General features: G+C 37.7%; 2 protein-coding genes across 2 annotated transcripts; both read left to right on the top strand.

The window, feature by feature from the left end:
• Positions 1-591: 591 nt before the first annotated feature.
• LOC103828570 lies at positions 592-1,566 on the top strand. Its single transcript, XM_033275481.1, has one exon. It carries the CDS (start codon positions 592-594, stop codon positions 1,564-1,566), a length of 975 nt encoding a protein of 324 aa, XP_033131372.1.
• A 6,440-nt stretch (positions 1,567-8,006) lies between these two features.
• LOC103827999 (GDSL esterase/lipase At3g50400) lies at positions 8,007-12,417 on the top strand. The gene is made up of 5 exons (XM_009103573.2): positions 8,007-10,538; positions 10,639-10,769; positions 10,990-11,235; positions 11,323-11,581; positions 11,956-12,417. Exons 1-5 carry the CDS (start codon positions 10,277-10,279, stop codon positions 12,177-12,179), a joined length of 1,122 nt encoding a protein of 373 aa, XP_009101821.1. The 5' UTR covers positions 8,007-10,276; the 3' UTR covers positions 12,180-12,417.
• The last annotated feature ends 906 nt before the right edge of the window (positions 12,418-13,323 follow it).

The raw sequence follows: 13,323 nt of genomic DNA, 5'->3' as shown, positions 1-13,323 counted from the left end.
GAGACGGCCGCAGCAGGAGAGAGAGTGACGGTTTACCTAGTTAGAGAAAATGAAACTCTATTTCCTTTTTCTTATATTTGTATACTTTCCATATTTATGTATTTTCCTTTATCTCTTTGTAACTCTCATATATAAGGGCACCTTATGAGTGAGTAATAAAATAAGAACTTACAGATTACAATCTCTTAAGATTACAACACGTTATCAGCACGAAACTCTAAATCCCTAAGCTAAAACCCAAATCGCCAAAACCCTAAAAATTCTAACCCTAGCCGGTGAACCCGACGAACCCTAATCATCCGATCGCGTTTCTTGTTCCAGCTCACATCCCAGATCAGCTCCAGCCCAAGGCGTTCCTGATCCTAGACGAACTCAACCTCAGCTACCATCCAGGACAGCTCGCGTTCCCAGACAGCAAGCGTCCCGTTCGCACCAGACGATTAAGCCGTTCGCGATCCAACAGCAAACAGCTCGCATCCCCGATCAGATGCTCGCGACCTCAGCCCCAATCTGTTCTCAGTCAGCTCGCGTCCAGTCCAGCTCGAGGTTCATTCTTTGGTGGTCCGGTTTCAACAATCTACTAATCTAAAGATGTCGAAAATCAACAACTTGGATTTTGCTGCCCTAAATCTCTTTGGAGATAATTACCTTCAATGGGCGCTTGATGCTAAGATCATCCTTAAATCCAAGGGACTCGGTGAGTGTATCACCGAGGACAATAATGCTAGTGAGAAAGATCGTTACAATGCCATCTTGATCATTCGCCATCATCTAGCTGAGAGTCTCAAGGATCAGTATCTAACCATTGAGAATCCATTAGATCTTTGGAACGAATTGAAATCTAGATATGATCACCAGAGAACAGTGATTTTACCTAAGGCTCGGTCTGATTGGAGGGATCTCAGAATCCAGGATTATAATTCCGTGGACGAGTATAACTCGGCACTGTTTAAGATTGTTTCAAAACTGAAACTGTGTGGTGAAAGTATTACGGATCAGGATATGCTTGAGAAAACCTTTTCCACTTTCCACACAAGCAATGTGCTGTTACAACAACAGTGTCGTGATAAAGGTTTCAAGACCTATGCTGATCTTATTTCTTGTCTCTTGCTCGCTGAGCAGAACAATGAATTATTAATGAGAAACAGTGAGATGAGACCTCCTGGCTCAGCACCACCACCTGAGGCACACGCTACAAAGGATAATAAAGAGTCCCATCACGTCCAAGGAAACGGTCATCATGGCCGTGGTCGAGGAAATAGAAACGGACGTGGCCGTGGCCGAAGCTCCTTTGGCTGCGGGCAAGGGAATCAACATGGTCGAGACCATGGGCGAGACCGTGGCTCATTTGGAAGAGGTCATGGTCGCGGCCGTGGATCTTCATTCAAACCTCAACACTCGACCAACCCAAGCAAATCAGTGTGCCATAGATGTGGTATGGGCAATCATTGGGCTAAGACTTGTAGGACTCCCAAGCATCTAGTTGACCTTTATCAAGAGAGTTTGAAAGGGAAGAATCCTGAAGCCCATATGACTTACCAAGATAATGACTTCAGATTGTCTTAAAGACTGAAGTATGATTTCGACATTTGTAATCTAATTTTTGTGTTCTGTGCTTTGGTGTTTTTCATTTCTATGTTGTTATTTCTTTGAACTTATTTTAAAACTTAATAATAAATGAATAATTTTATAAATGAAGTCTCTAAGTAGCATCCTTTTGAATCTTATTTTATAAATGAACGAGAAAAAGGATGTACTCATTGTGGACAGTGGGTCAAGCCACACGATCTTAAAAGACAAGAGATACTTCATAAACCTAACCCTTAAAAATGCCAACATCTCAACCGTTGCGGGTATAGCTAGTCTCATAAAGGATCACGGCCAGGCCAATATCCTGTTGCCTATGGGTACACATCTTGAGATATCAGATGTTTTGTATTCACTCAACTCTAAGAAAAGTCTATTAAGCTGTAAAGACATTCGAATGAATGGATTTCATATTGAAACCAATGGCGAAGGAAACAAAGAGTTCCTCCAGATCATTGATCTCGCCCAATGTCATAAGAAAGTTTTAGAATCCATACCCGCACTATCTACTGGTCTTTACCATGCTAAAGTCAGTATGATCGAGGCCAATGCCACTTTTAATAAATAGGCAATCGACAATTTCACTCTATGGCACGACTGGCTTGGCCATCCTGGTTCGACCACGATGCGTAAACTGATCCTGAACTCAAACGGCCATTCCCTTAAAGAGAAAAGAATCATCCCTAAGCACATATCTTGTGTTGCTTGTTCCCAAGGGAAACTCATTTCTAGGCCATCACTAGTTAAAGTCACTAAGGAGACTATAAACTTTCTGGAAAGAATTCAAGGAGACATCTGTGGACCAATACACCCACCTTGTGGGACATTTCGATATTTCATGGTCATCATTGATGCGCCCACTAGATGGTTGCATGTCTGTCTCCTGTCATCCCGCAACCAGGCATTTGCTAGGTTGCTTGCTCAGATAATTCGATTACGAGCTCATTTTCAAGATTTCTCTTTAAAGACTATACGTCTTGAAAATGCTGGTGAATTCACTTCCCAAGCGATTAATGATTACTGTATGTCCATGGGGGTAAGTGTGGACCACTCTGTGGCACATGTACATACACAGAACGGCTTGGCCGAATCATTTATAAAACGCATACAGCTCATAGCTCGATCATTACTCATGAGGTCGAGACTTCCGGTCTCAGCATGGGGACACGCCGTCCTTCACGCGGCCGAGCTCATACGCATCAGGCCATCAAGTGAACATAAATATTTTCCATTACAATTGCTTACGGGTCATGAGCCAGACATATCCCATCTTAAGATAATCGGCTGTGCCATTTATGTTCCAATTGCTCCACCACAGAGAACAAAGATGGGACCTCAAAGGAGGATGGGGATATATGTTGGATATGATTCTCCCACGATTATTAAGTACCTTGAGCCAAATATGAGTGATCAGTTTGAGGCCAGGTACACGGATTAGGGGGAGAAAGTAATAAGCTGGTAAAAGAGTAAAAGAAATAAAATGGAATCATACATCCTTATATTGGCAAGATCCTCGGACTCAAGAATGAGATTTAGAAGTCCAAAAGATTATACAAATACTAGCTTAAACAATTGCCAGATTCCGTTACTAACCCGAATAGAATGACTAAGTCATATATACCAGCTGTAAATGCACCAAATTCGAATTGATGTTCAAGAAGGACACAATCAAGTTGCTACTGAGTCTAAGGCACTTTTGAAACGTGGTAGACCAATAAGTTCCAAAGATAAGATCTCTCGGATATTAAAGAAATGTGCTAATAAATCCGTGGACGAGGGAATCCTAGACATGGTCGATCCTAAGATAGACAAACTTAAAAGCCACGACCGTGGATGAGGAAACCATAAACATGGTTGTACCTAAGGTGCCTAACAATGAGGCTTGGGACGCCAAGCTTCAGGGTACTGAAGGTGATAATGAAACCTCAATAAGTTATGTCATGTCCGGGACACAATTGGAACAAGAGAAAGAATGTCGACATTGATGATATATTTGCATGCAGTGTAGTACTTGAGATTATGAAATGAATGAAGATCATGAACCCACGTCCATACATGAGTGCACTCAACAAATCATATTAGATCAAATGTAAAGGGGACGTGGAGTTAAGTTCATTAAGAAAAGAGAGGTTTTGGTCCCATAGTTCGGACACCTCTAGATGTGAAACCAGTTGGACAAAAATGAGTCTTTGTGAAAGAAATGATACATGGCGAGATAGCAAGATATAAGGCACGGCCATATGCACAAGGATTCCACAAAGACCAGGAATCAATTATGAGGAGACATACTCCCCTATGGTGGATACAACAAACATTTAGATTCCTAACAAGTCTGGCCATAAAAGAAGAAAAAATAGACTTGCGGTTAAAGGATGTAGAAACCGCCTACTTGTATGGTCCACTGGATAATGAGATATATATAAAATTTCCAGAGGGTATTGAGTTGTCAAATGCAACAGGTTCTCGAGAACTAAAGTATACAAGCATATGTTAATGATCTAAAATATCCTAGGAACCTCTGGAGAGATTTCCCAAACAGTTGAATATCTAAAGAAAGAATTCTAGATGAAAGATCTTGGGAAAACAAAATTTTGTTTGGGATTACAACTTGAGTACATAAAAGATGGAATCTTTTTGCATCAAATGGCATATACAGAAAAAGTACTCAAGAGGTTTAACATGGCCGACTCACACCCTTTGTCTAGCCCCATGGTCGTGATCTCTAGGCCTGGACTGTGACACCTCCGATCATAGATGACCGGAAATAACACGGTCGATGTTCCTCGATGGTCGATCTGAGGTTCTCAGAATACTTCTGATCGCCTTAGATCAACAATCAAAGAACACCAACGCTCCTATCAGATACCACTCTAGGCTTTTCAACCCGAGAAAGTAATACCTGATAGTTAGTTCGTCCGGACAAGGACTAATATCATATGGAACCCGTACTTTAAAAAAAACATTATTTATATATCATTCAAAATCATCTTACAAAATTTGTTATAAATTAACCTCGAAGTTTTCGGTCTACAAATCTTATTCATAAGATATATCAAAATGACTTTGCAAGGATAATAAAACTACCGCTGGCTAATGTCGTTCCTTCCTGTCCTAGAGTAAAGGTCTCCCACCTACTGGTTACCTGCATATCAAATGAGTCATGAGTAACTAGTTTTCTCAGTGAGTCTAATCCCACACCCAAACACATATCAATAGTATCCCGAGCAAGCGACACCATTTGAATGCAGTGGAATTATATTCCATAATTAATATAATTATAAGGCCTGTCAATCCATCCATGTGAATCTATCTTAAACATCACCTCCACGATACCCGCCAATCACTCATACTCTTAATATATATATATATGCTAAACCCGGAAACCCACCAAGGCTAACCGAGCCTAACGGGGAATAAATATAACCATCATCTCCATCAGATATTCCAAGATAGAACATCCAACGCTGCATGCAGTTACACGGCCTCCAGGGTGCGACCCCATCATCGTGTCTTCATGACCTTGATCCATATCGCAGGACCAATTCACGGCAATGCGGGACTTTCGGGAGAGTGAGTATACAATAAGACTTCACATGATTCACACTTATTCATAGAATAATATATATTAGTACTTGAGAACAAGTAATAAGGCTCGGGATAACCTCAAAGAATTATTCTTATTAATTCTTAAGTATTTAAACTAGATAAATACTTCATATATAAATATAGATCAAGGAATAATACTTAATCAATCAACCATAATTACTCCTTAATTAATTCATGATTAATCCTTAATTAATTCATGATTAATCCTTAATTAATCAATGATTATCCCTTAATGCAATCACGCATACTCATTCATAATTCATTCATCATCTATCTAGACTCACCTTTAAATCCATGAGATTGGCTAAGGAAGACTAGACTCGAGCTCAAGCTAATCACACTTCACTTCTGGATCATTCTCGGTTCAGAACCATCACAAGGATCCGGATGATCCGAATACTCTCCTTGGCCATCTGAATTCAAAACATAACAGTTGGAACATAAGGTTCACTAGTCTGGTTCAAGAAGAAACTCAACTCAGTTCATAACATTTCAGTTCAGTTCTCTCATATCAGTTCGGTTCAAGACAGATTGATACCATGTTCAGCTCGGTTCAAGCTTTAACAATTTAACTCGGTTCATATCAGCTTAGTTCATGCTCAGCTAACTCCGGTTCTAATCAGTTCCCAACAGCTTAACTCGGTTATACTCAGACGACATCAGTTCAAGACAATTTCAGACCATAGACAGCTCGGCTCAGATCAGATCAGAACATACTCAGCTCAATTCAGTTCTAAACAAGATCAAATCAGTTCGGTTTAATTCCCATAATTCTAATCAGTTCGTCTACTGGTTCTATGAGACTGATTAAATCATAAACCAACCAAGACTGAAGAGAACAAGACCTTAGACAACTGATCCTGACAGGTTAACCAACATACAGCAATTGGTTCTCATCAAAACATGGCTGAATCAAGAAGCTGAAACTTACCGGTTTTACTCAACTAATTAAACTTGACTGGTTGTCTCTCTTCAAGCTAACCACGAATTAACCTGATCAACACCACAAGAATCCATGGTTGGATTTATTCAGAATTTATCTCCAGTGTAGGCAAACCAACAAAACTTCTCACAGAAACTGATCCACAACCATCTTACCAATCAAAATCAAAGGCTGAAGAACATGGGTGATTCTAAACTCTTGGACACCAAGCCTTCAGCTCTTAACCACACCAGAACACACTGGATAAATTCACAGGATGGTGAGAAAGGTTTGTCCATGCTCAATTTTCTTCTCTGAATTTTTTTCTGAATTTTTCAACTAGTTTTTCTCACAAATTTTTCTCTCTTCTTTCTCTCTTTCTCTCTGAATTTTTCTCTGGTTTTTCTTGCAGGTTATGAACGTCCAGAGAAGAGAAGATGGTGTTTTATAACATAAGAAGTTGCTTCAGGTGAGGGTTTCACTCAGCACAAAGCAAGGCTGAGAAAGGACATGTGGAGAGCAGCTTCAGCACTTCCAACAGCAAGCTGCTGTCCTTTCCCTCCCAAGAAGAAAGCTGCAAGCAGCTGGTGACAATCATGTGACTGAATTAATGAGCAAGTAGGCAAGTAAGTAGGTGCAGGTCATGTGACCTAATTACTGAGGAAGCAAGTAGGCTAGAAGGTGCAAAGCATGTGACTGTTCAGAAATAATTTTCAGAGTTTTGTCGATATTTTTCGGACTGTTTCGACTAAATATTTTTCATCATTCGAATCTCGTCCTTCTCTGAATAAACTCGCCCAGAACGAATAAAAATCGACAATAATAATTAACACTCGACCAGAACCATCAAGAGATGGTTTTTCGACCAAAAGACAGCCCCGTCGAGATTAATTCACCGTGTCGATTTTATGTAAATTCTGATCGATCAATCTTCAAACTGATCTTAAAGAATTTTCTCGACCAAAATCATATCTGCTTGTGAGGGCTATTACATGGACACTGATCCCTTCCGTCCCAAGATGGACGATGAGGATGTCCTTGGTCCCGAAGTGCCATATCTCAGTGCCATAGGAGCTTTAATGTATTTGGCAACTCACACACGGCCTGATATATCCTTTGCCGTGAACCTACTGTCTAGTTTTAGCTCCTGTCCGACCCAATGGCACTAGAACGAGATTAAATATATTCTTCGTTACCTGCAAGGAACGAAAGACTTGGATCTATTTTATACTAACCATAACAAAGATGGTTTAGTTGGCTTTGCTGATGCAGGCTTTCTATCAGATTCACACAATGCTCGATCACAGACAGGATATGTCTTTACACATGGAGGTACGACCATATCATGGCGTTCCATGAAGCAGACGATCGCGGCCACATCTTCGAACCATTCAGAGATCTTAGCCATACATGAGGCCAGCCGCAAATGTGTCTGGTTGAGGTCGATGACCAACATGTCCGAGCCGATTGTGGGATGGCCGAGTGCAAGAAACCAACCGTGATGTATGAGGACAATGCAGCATGCATTGCTCAGCTCAAAGATGTCTACATCAAAGGAGACAGGACAAAGCATATTTTTCCAAAGTTCTTCTTTACACACGAGTTGCAAAAGGCTGGAGAGGTCCAAGTGGTCCAAGTACGTTCCAGTGACAACTTAGTCGACCTGTTCACTAAAGCACTTCCGACCTGCACGTTCAGGAAGCTCACACATCAGATTGGGATGTGTAGACTGAAGGATCTTCAGTGATGATCAGAACAGGGGGAGTATACGTGTTGTACTCTTTTTCCGTCACCATGGTTTTGTCCCACTGGGTTTTCCTGGTAAGGTTTTAATGAGGCAACATCCAAAGCGTATACGATCCCTGTATGGTTATGGCATCCAAGGGGAAGTATTATAAATCATATGATGGATGTCCATAATCGGTCCAGTCCATAACCGGCCCAATACCTAGAGAGAGAGAGGCGGCCGCAGCAGGAGAGAGAGAGACGGTTTACCTAGTTAGAGAAAAGGAAACCCTATTTTATTTTTATTTATATTTGTTTACTTTCCATATTTATGTCTTTCCCTTTATCTCTTTGTAACTCTCATATATAAGGGCACTTTATAATTGAGTAATAAAATAAGAATTTACAGATTCCAATCTCTTAGGATTACAACAATTCTCTTCTTTTTTTCTTTTTTTGAACAACACAATAATATGCTATTAATTTTATCAAATACTAGGTGGAAGGTAGAGGCTTTAAGTGTCTAGTGTTGATGCGAGCATAGGAAGAAGCAAGAAGAACGTGGTGATTGGAACCGAATGGTTCATGTGTACTCGAGTGGTGTGTAATGCAAATCAAGATTATTTTCTGTTCAAACCGTCACTGTATCGATGAGATATTGCTTTTTGATGATATATACATCTGCTCTCTAAGTTCGATTATTGCACTGATTGATGGAATCTCAACACAACATTTAGAGAAGTAACTTATGGCATCTCCAACAATGACACCAAATTTGGTTGAAATTACACCAAATTTGGTGTTTTGGTGTCAATTTTTTTTTGTCATCTCCAACAATAACACCGAATCTTACACCAAAAACAATATTATATATTATTTGATGTTTTCATTTTTAAAACCTTTATATTTCTATTATTTGTAATTGATAAATAATAATTATGTTACATCTAGATTATATTTATATTTTATTATTTGTAAGTGATAAATAGTAATAGTTATTTACTAATTTATGAATATAATAATAAAATTAAAATTTTAATTATATGAAAATAAATTAAAAATGCAAATAATATTATATTATTTATGTTTAATTACAAATTTTATAGTAATTGATCTATACTATTAAATGAAACATATTAAAATGTATTTTAGAAATTTTGTGTGATGAATATTATTACACCAAATGTGAAAAATTTTAAAATAAAAATAATACAATATATTTATGTTTAATTACAAATTTGATAGTAATTAAGCTATATTTTTAAATGAAACATGTTAAAATATGTATTATAAAGATTTGGTGTGATGAATAGTATTACACCAAATTTAGTGTAACACTATTCACATTACACCAAATTTGGTGGGATAGTGTCAAATTTGGTGTCTTGTTGAAGATGAAATCCCACTAAATTTGGTGTTTTGGTGTCTTGTTGTAGATGGCCATAGGAAAATATTAGCTGAAGCAGAAGAGAAAGTTCGTATTATGGGAAGAACATGCGTTTTTGGTCATTTGATTATTAATACTGTTTTACGTTTTACGTTTCCTTCTCTCTTTTTCAGTATGTTATTGCTAGTTTAAAGTTGATAGTTATTAATCAGTTTGCTCAAACACTAAAAGGCTTCAACACTACTAATTATACAAGCTACCTATATAGTACATACCTCGTATGTCGTATTCATAGAGATTACTTCCGAAATGCACGGTTTTAATTCTGAACACTATACATAGAACGCAATAAGATGTTTTTTAATCAAAAATTTTATAACTTAACTTTATAAGATCTTGTGATATTATTAGGATAATGGCTGATAATTTGATAAATAAAAACTTCAGTGTTAAACAGTCAAAGAAGTTGTAGTATAGTGGTAAATATTTCGCCTGTCACTCGGGTGATCCGGGCTCAATCTTTGGCAGTGGCGATAAATTTAACAATTTTTTAGTTCTTATAAAAGCATTTTAATATCCTCGGTGTTGATTCTGATGGCAATCGAAACAGAAAACATAGTTCCACGTAATTTATCAGCCCAATAATGATAAGCCCATACGAGACTTTTAGTATTTTCTATTTTATATTCCAGCTAAGATTTTTAAAATAACAAGTGATAATAATCATAATATAGAAGCATGATGATGTAATAGAGCTAAGAGTAAATACCAAAACAATGGTCTTCGATTTTCAAACTTTTCAAACCATAAAACACAACAAATATTTGGTGTCCTAACTTTCTGTATATTATGTAATAAAAAAATTTAAAATTTGGGAACATGTTGACCATGAAGAAAGCTTTTTGTTTGTTAAACAACCCAGTTCTAAACCGAACACATAAAGGTTGCTTCTCCTACCTTCTTAACCAGTCAGAAGAGTTATCTATATAAACTCTTCTTTGTCAAAGAACACCAAAACACACAAAAGTCAGAACTTCGGAAACCATTTCATGACAATGAACAAAACTAGTGTCTTCGTCCCTTTCTTCATATTGTTCTTCTTTGGATCAAGAAGAGTAGTTACTGCAGGAGATCAAAACGCCTTAGCCGCGTCCTTCGTTTTTGGCGATTCGCTAGTGGACGCAGGGAACAACAATTACTTGCAAACACTGTCTAGAGCCAATAGTCCTCCTAATGGAATCGATTTCAAACCATCTCGTGGGAATCCAACCGGCCGGTTTACTAACGGTCGCACTATAGCTGACATCGTTGGTAATTTAGCAAAACCATAATTTCGGAATATATAAATCATTCTCATTTTTGTAATGATTATGCTAATGCTTTTGTTTTAACTATGTTTTGTTGTCTGTAGGAGAAAAGCTAGGGCAACCAAATTATGCAGTTCCATATCTAGCACCAAATGCAAATGGTGAAGCATTGTTAAATGGTGTGAATTACGCATCAGGTGGTGGTGGAATTCTCAATGCTACTGGAAGTGTATTTGTAAGTCTTTTAGCCTTCATGCACACGTATTTATCGTATATTTCATGTGACAACCGTTTGATTGGATGGAAAAGTTTACTTTAAAACCGGTTAGATTAATTTTATAAATATGTGTTTAAAAATGTTTTTCAACTCAAATTATTTGCTTGACTGTGTACATAGACATGCAGTAGATTTTTGTATATACCTAAACCTAAAGGTTCAAATTACGATTTTTTAGGTTAATCGGTTAGGAATGGATATACAAGTTGATTACTTTAGTATTACAAGGAAGCAATTTGATAAGCTTTTGGGTGAAGATAAGGCCAGAGATTACATAAAGAAATCTTTATTCTCCATAGTAATTGGCTCAAACGATTTTCTCAACAACTATTTAGTCCCTTTTGTTGCGGCTCAAGCTAGATTAACACAAACTCCTGAAGCTTTTGTTGAGGACATGATTAGCCATCTTCGTGATCAACTCAAGGTATGTTAGATAGATTATTAAAAAAAAGTAATTATAATCGTTATTGATGCTAATTAGAATATATATGTTTTTGTGATAAAAATTTAGAGATTATATGCATTGGACGCTCGTAAATTTGTGGTCGGGAATGTAGCTCCAATCGGATGTATACCGTACCAGAAATCAATCAATCAGCTAAAGGATAAACAATGTGTTGATTTGGCAAACAAGTTGGCTCTTCAGTACAATGCTCGTCTCAAAGATCTCTTGATGGTGGAACTGAAAGATAGTCTTAAAGACGCACACTTCGTGTATGCAAACGTCTATGATCTAGTTATGGACCTTATTGTCAACTACAAAGAATACGGTATGGATATTAGTGGCCCATGGGTTTTTAAACAGCGAGTGCACACTTGGATGTTTCGGTTCTTTTACTCTAAAAATAATATTTTACCATTTTTGCAATTCACGTTATCGTCGTATTTTTCTATTTTGTGGTTTTCTATCAAATTGTAAATTTCTAATATCTGATATTATCCTCAGTGCAGTTTTGAAATGAAGTAATAACTTGGGTAGTATATATATATATCAGGAATTCAAATTACTACTTTTAGTAGGGATATTTTATCGTGGTTTTGGCCTTTTTTTAGGTTGCGTTTTAATTATGTTATTTTTACTGTGTATATAGACACATTTTCTTGAATTAATTTTGAAATAGTTATTGTGAAAAAATGATAATAGGGTTTAAGACATCGAGTGAGGCGTGCTGTGGGACGGGAGGGAGATTGGCCGGGATATTGCCATGTGGACCAACCTCAAGCCTTTGTACGGACCGGTCAAAGCATGTGTTTTGGGACCCGTACCATCCTAGCGAAGCTGCTAATCTCATCATCGCTGACAAATTACTCAACGGAGACTCCAAATACGTTACTCCCTTTAATCTCCTCCACCTTCGTGACCTTTAATAATCTCTTTTTATACAAATATTTTTCTTGCCAAAATTTGTAATTTCTGTTCTGAGAATGTGAGATTTATTCCTTGTTTCTATTTGTTTCTTTGGTTATATTACCCCTAAAAACATGATATAGTCGTTTTCATTTACGTTTTGCTGATTTTAAAAGTGTAGCCATTCTAGGCCGTAGTTCAATTTTCATGTGGTTTGATTTCATGTATGTTCAAGTGCAGTACAACCAATTGATGCTATATGGTTCTTGGTTTATTGATATAATTAGTTGTTAATTTGCAGATATTTTTGTCTCGGGGGTATAGCAGTTTTGTCACACTTGTCCAAAAGGAAACAACCCTTTATCTCAGAACATTAGCTCTTTGCGTATGTAACCAACTAGCTGATTTACATAGTTTATCGAAATTCTCTTGGAGAATAAAATTTAAACCGTTATTATAGCTACGACCTTATACCAAGATCGGTGACCTTGTTCCGATTTAATGGAAGAGTTAATCTAAGATTGATATCAACTGTGGTTTATCAAAGTAAAAAAAGACTAACACAGTTTAGTCTTTTATAAGTGAAGTAACTCAAACTTGAACTCTCATCGGTTTACAATGGTGCTCTCTCTCTCTCTGCGATCTGTTACAACAGTGTTGAATGTGCAGTGCCTTGTGATTCAAGTCTTCAGTATCCGGTTTTACAGATTGATATAAGAAGGTGAAGGCCGGTTTAGCTACTTGATTTGTACCGGGAGCCGTAAACCAAGGGAAGTCCCTCTAGTCGCGATAGAAGGTTTGATCATCTTTAACGGCATATAGAGTAAGTGTTGACTTATCTTCTTGTAACGGAAAAAGAGAGAAAGCGAGTGAGAGAGAGAGTGTTGATCTCATCGCCATTGTAGCTCATGATTGAGCTTGGATTCTTCTTCTGAGTGTATTGCCAGGATTGATCTGGCCCCAGTGAGTAACTCCTCACATCGAGGACGAACACTGGGTGAACAATCTCTCGTGTCTCTGTTTTACATTTCTTTACACGTTTCTTTCAAACGAGTGACAAAGATCGAGAGTGGTGTGAGGTTTACGTTGATCGTTGACGAATCGAATCGTAACAAAGTGGTATCAGAGCACAGGCTCAATGATCAACTCGATGAAGAATCCGAT

The sequence above is a fragment of the Brassica rapa genome, chromosome A01, assembly GCF_000309985.2.
Source record: "Brassica rapa cultivar Chiifu-401-42 chromosome A01, CAAS_Brap_v3.01, whole genome shotgun sequence".
Classification (NCBI taxonomy): Eukaryota; Viridiplantae; Streptophyta; class Magnoliopsida; order Brassicales; family Brassicaceae; genus Brassica; species Brassica rapa.
This window is presented reverse-complemented; position numbering and strand designations above follow the sequence as displayed.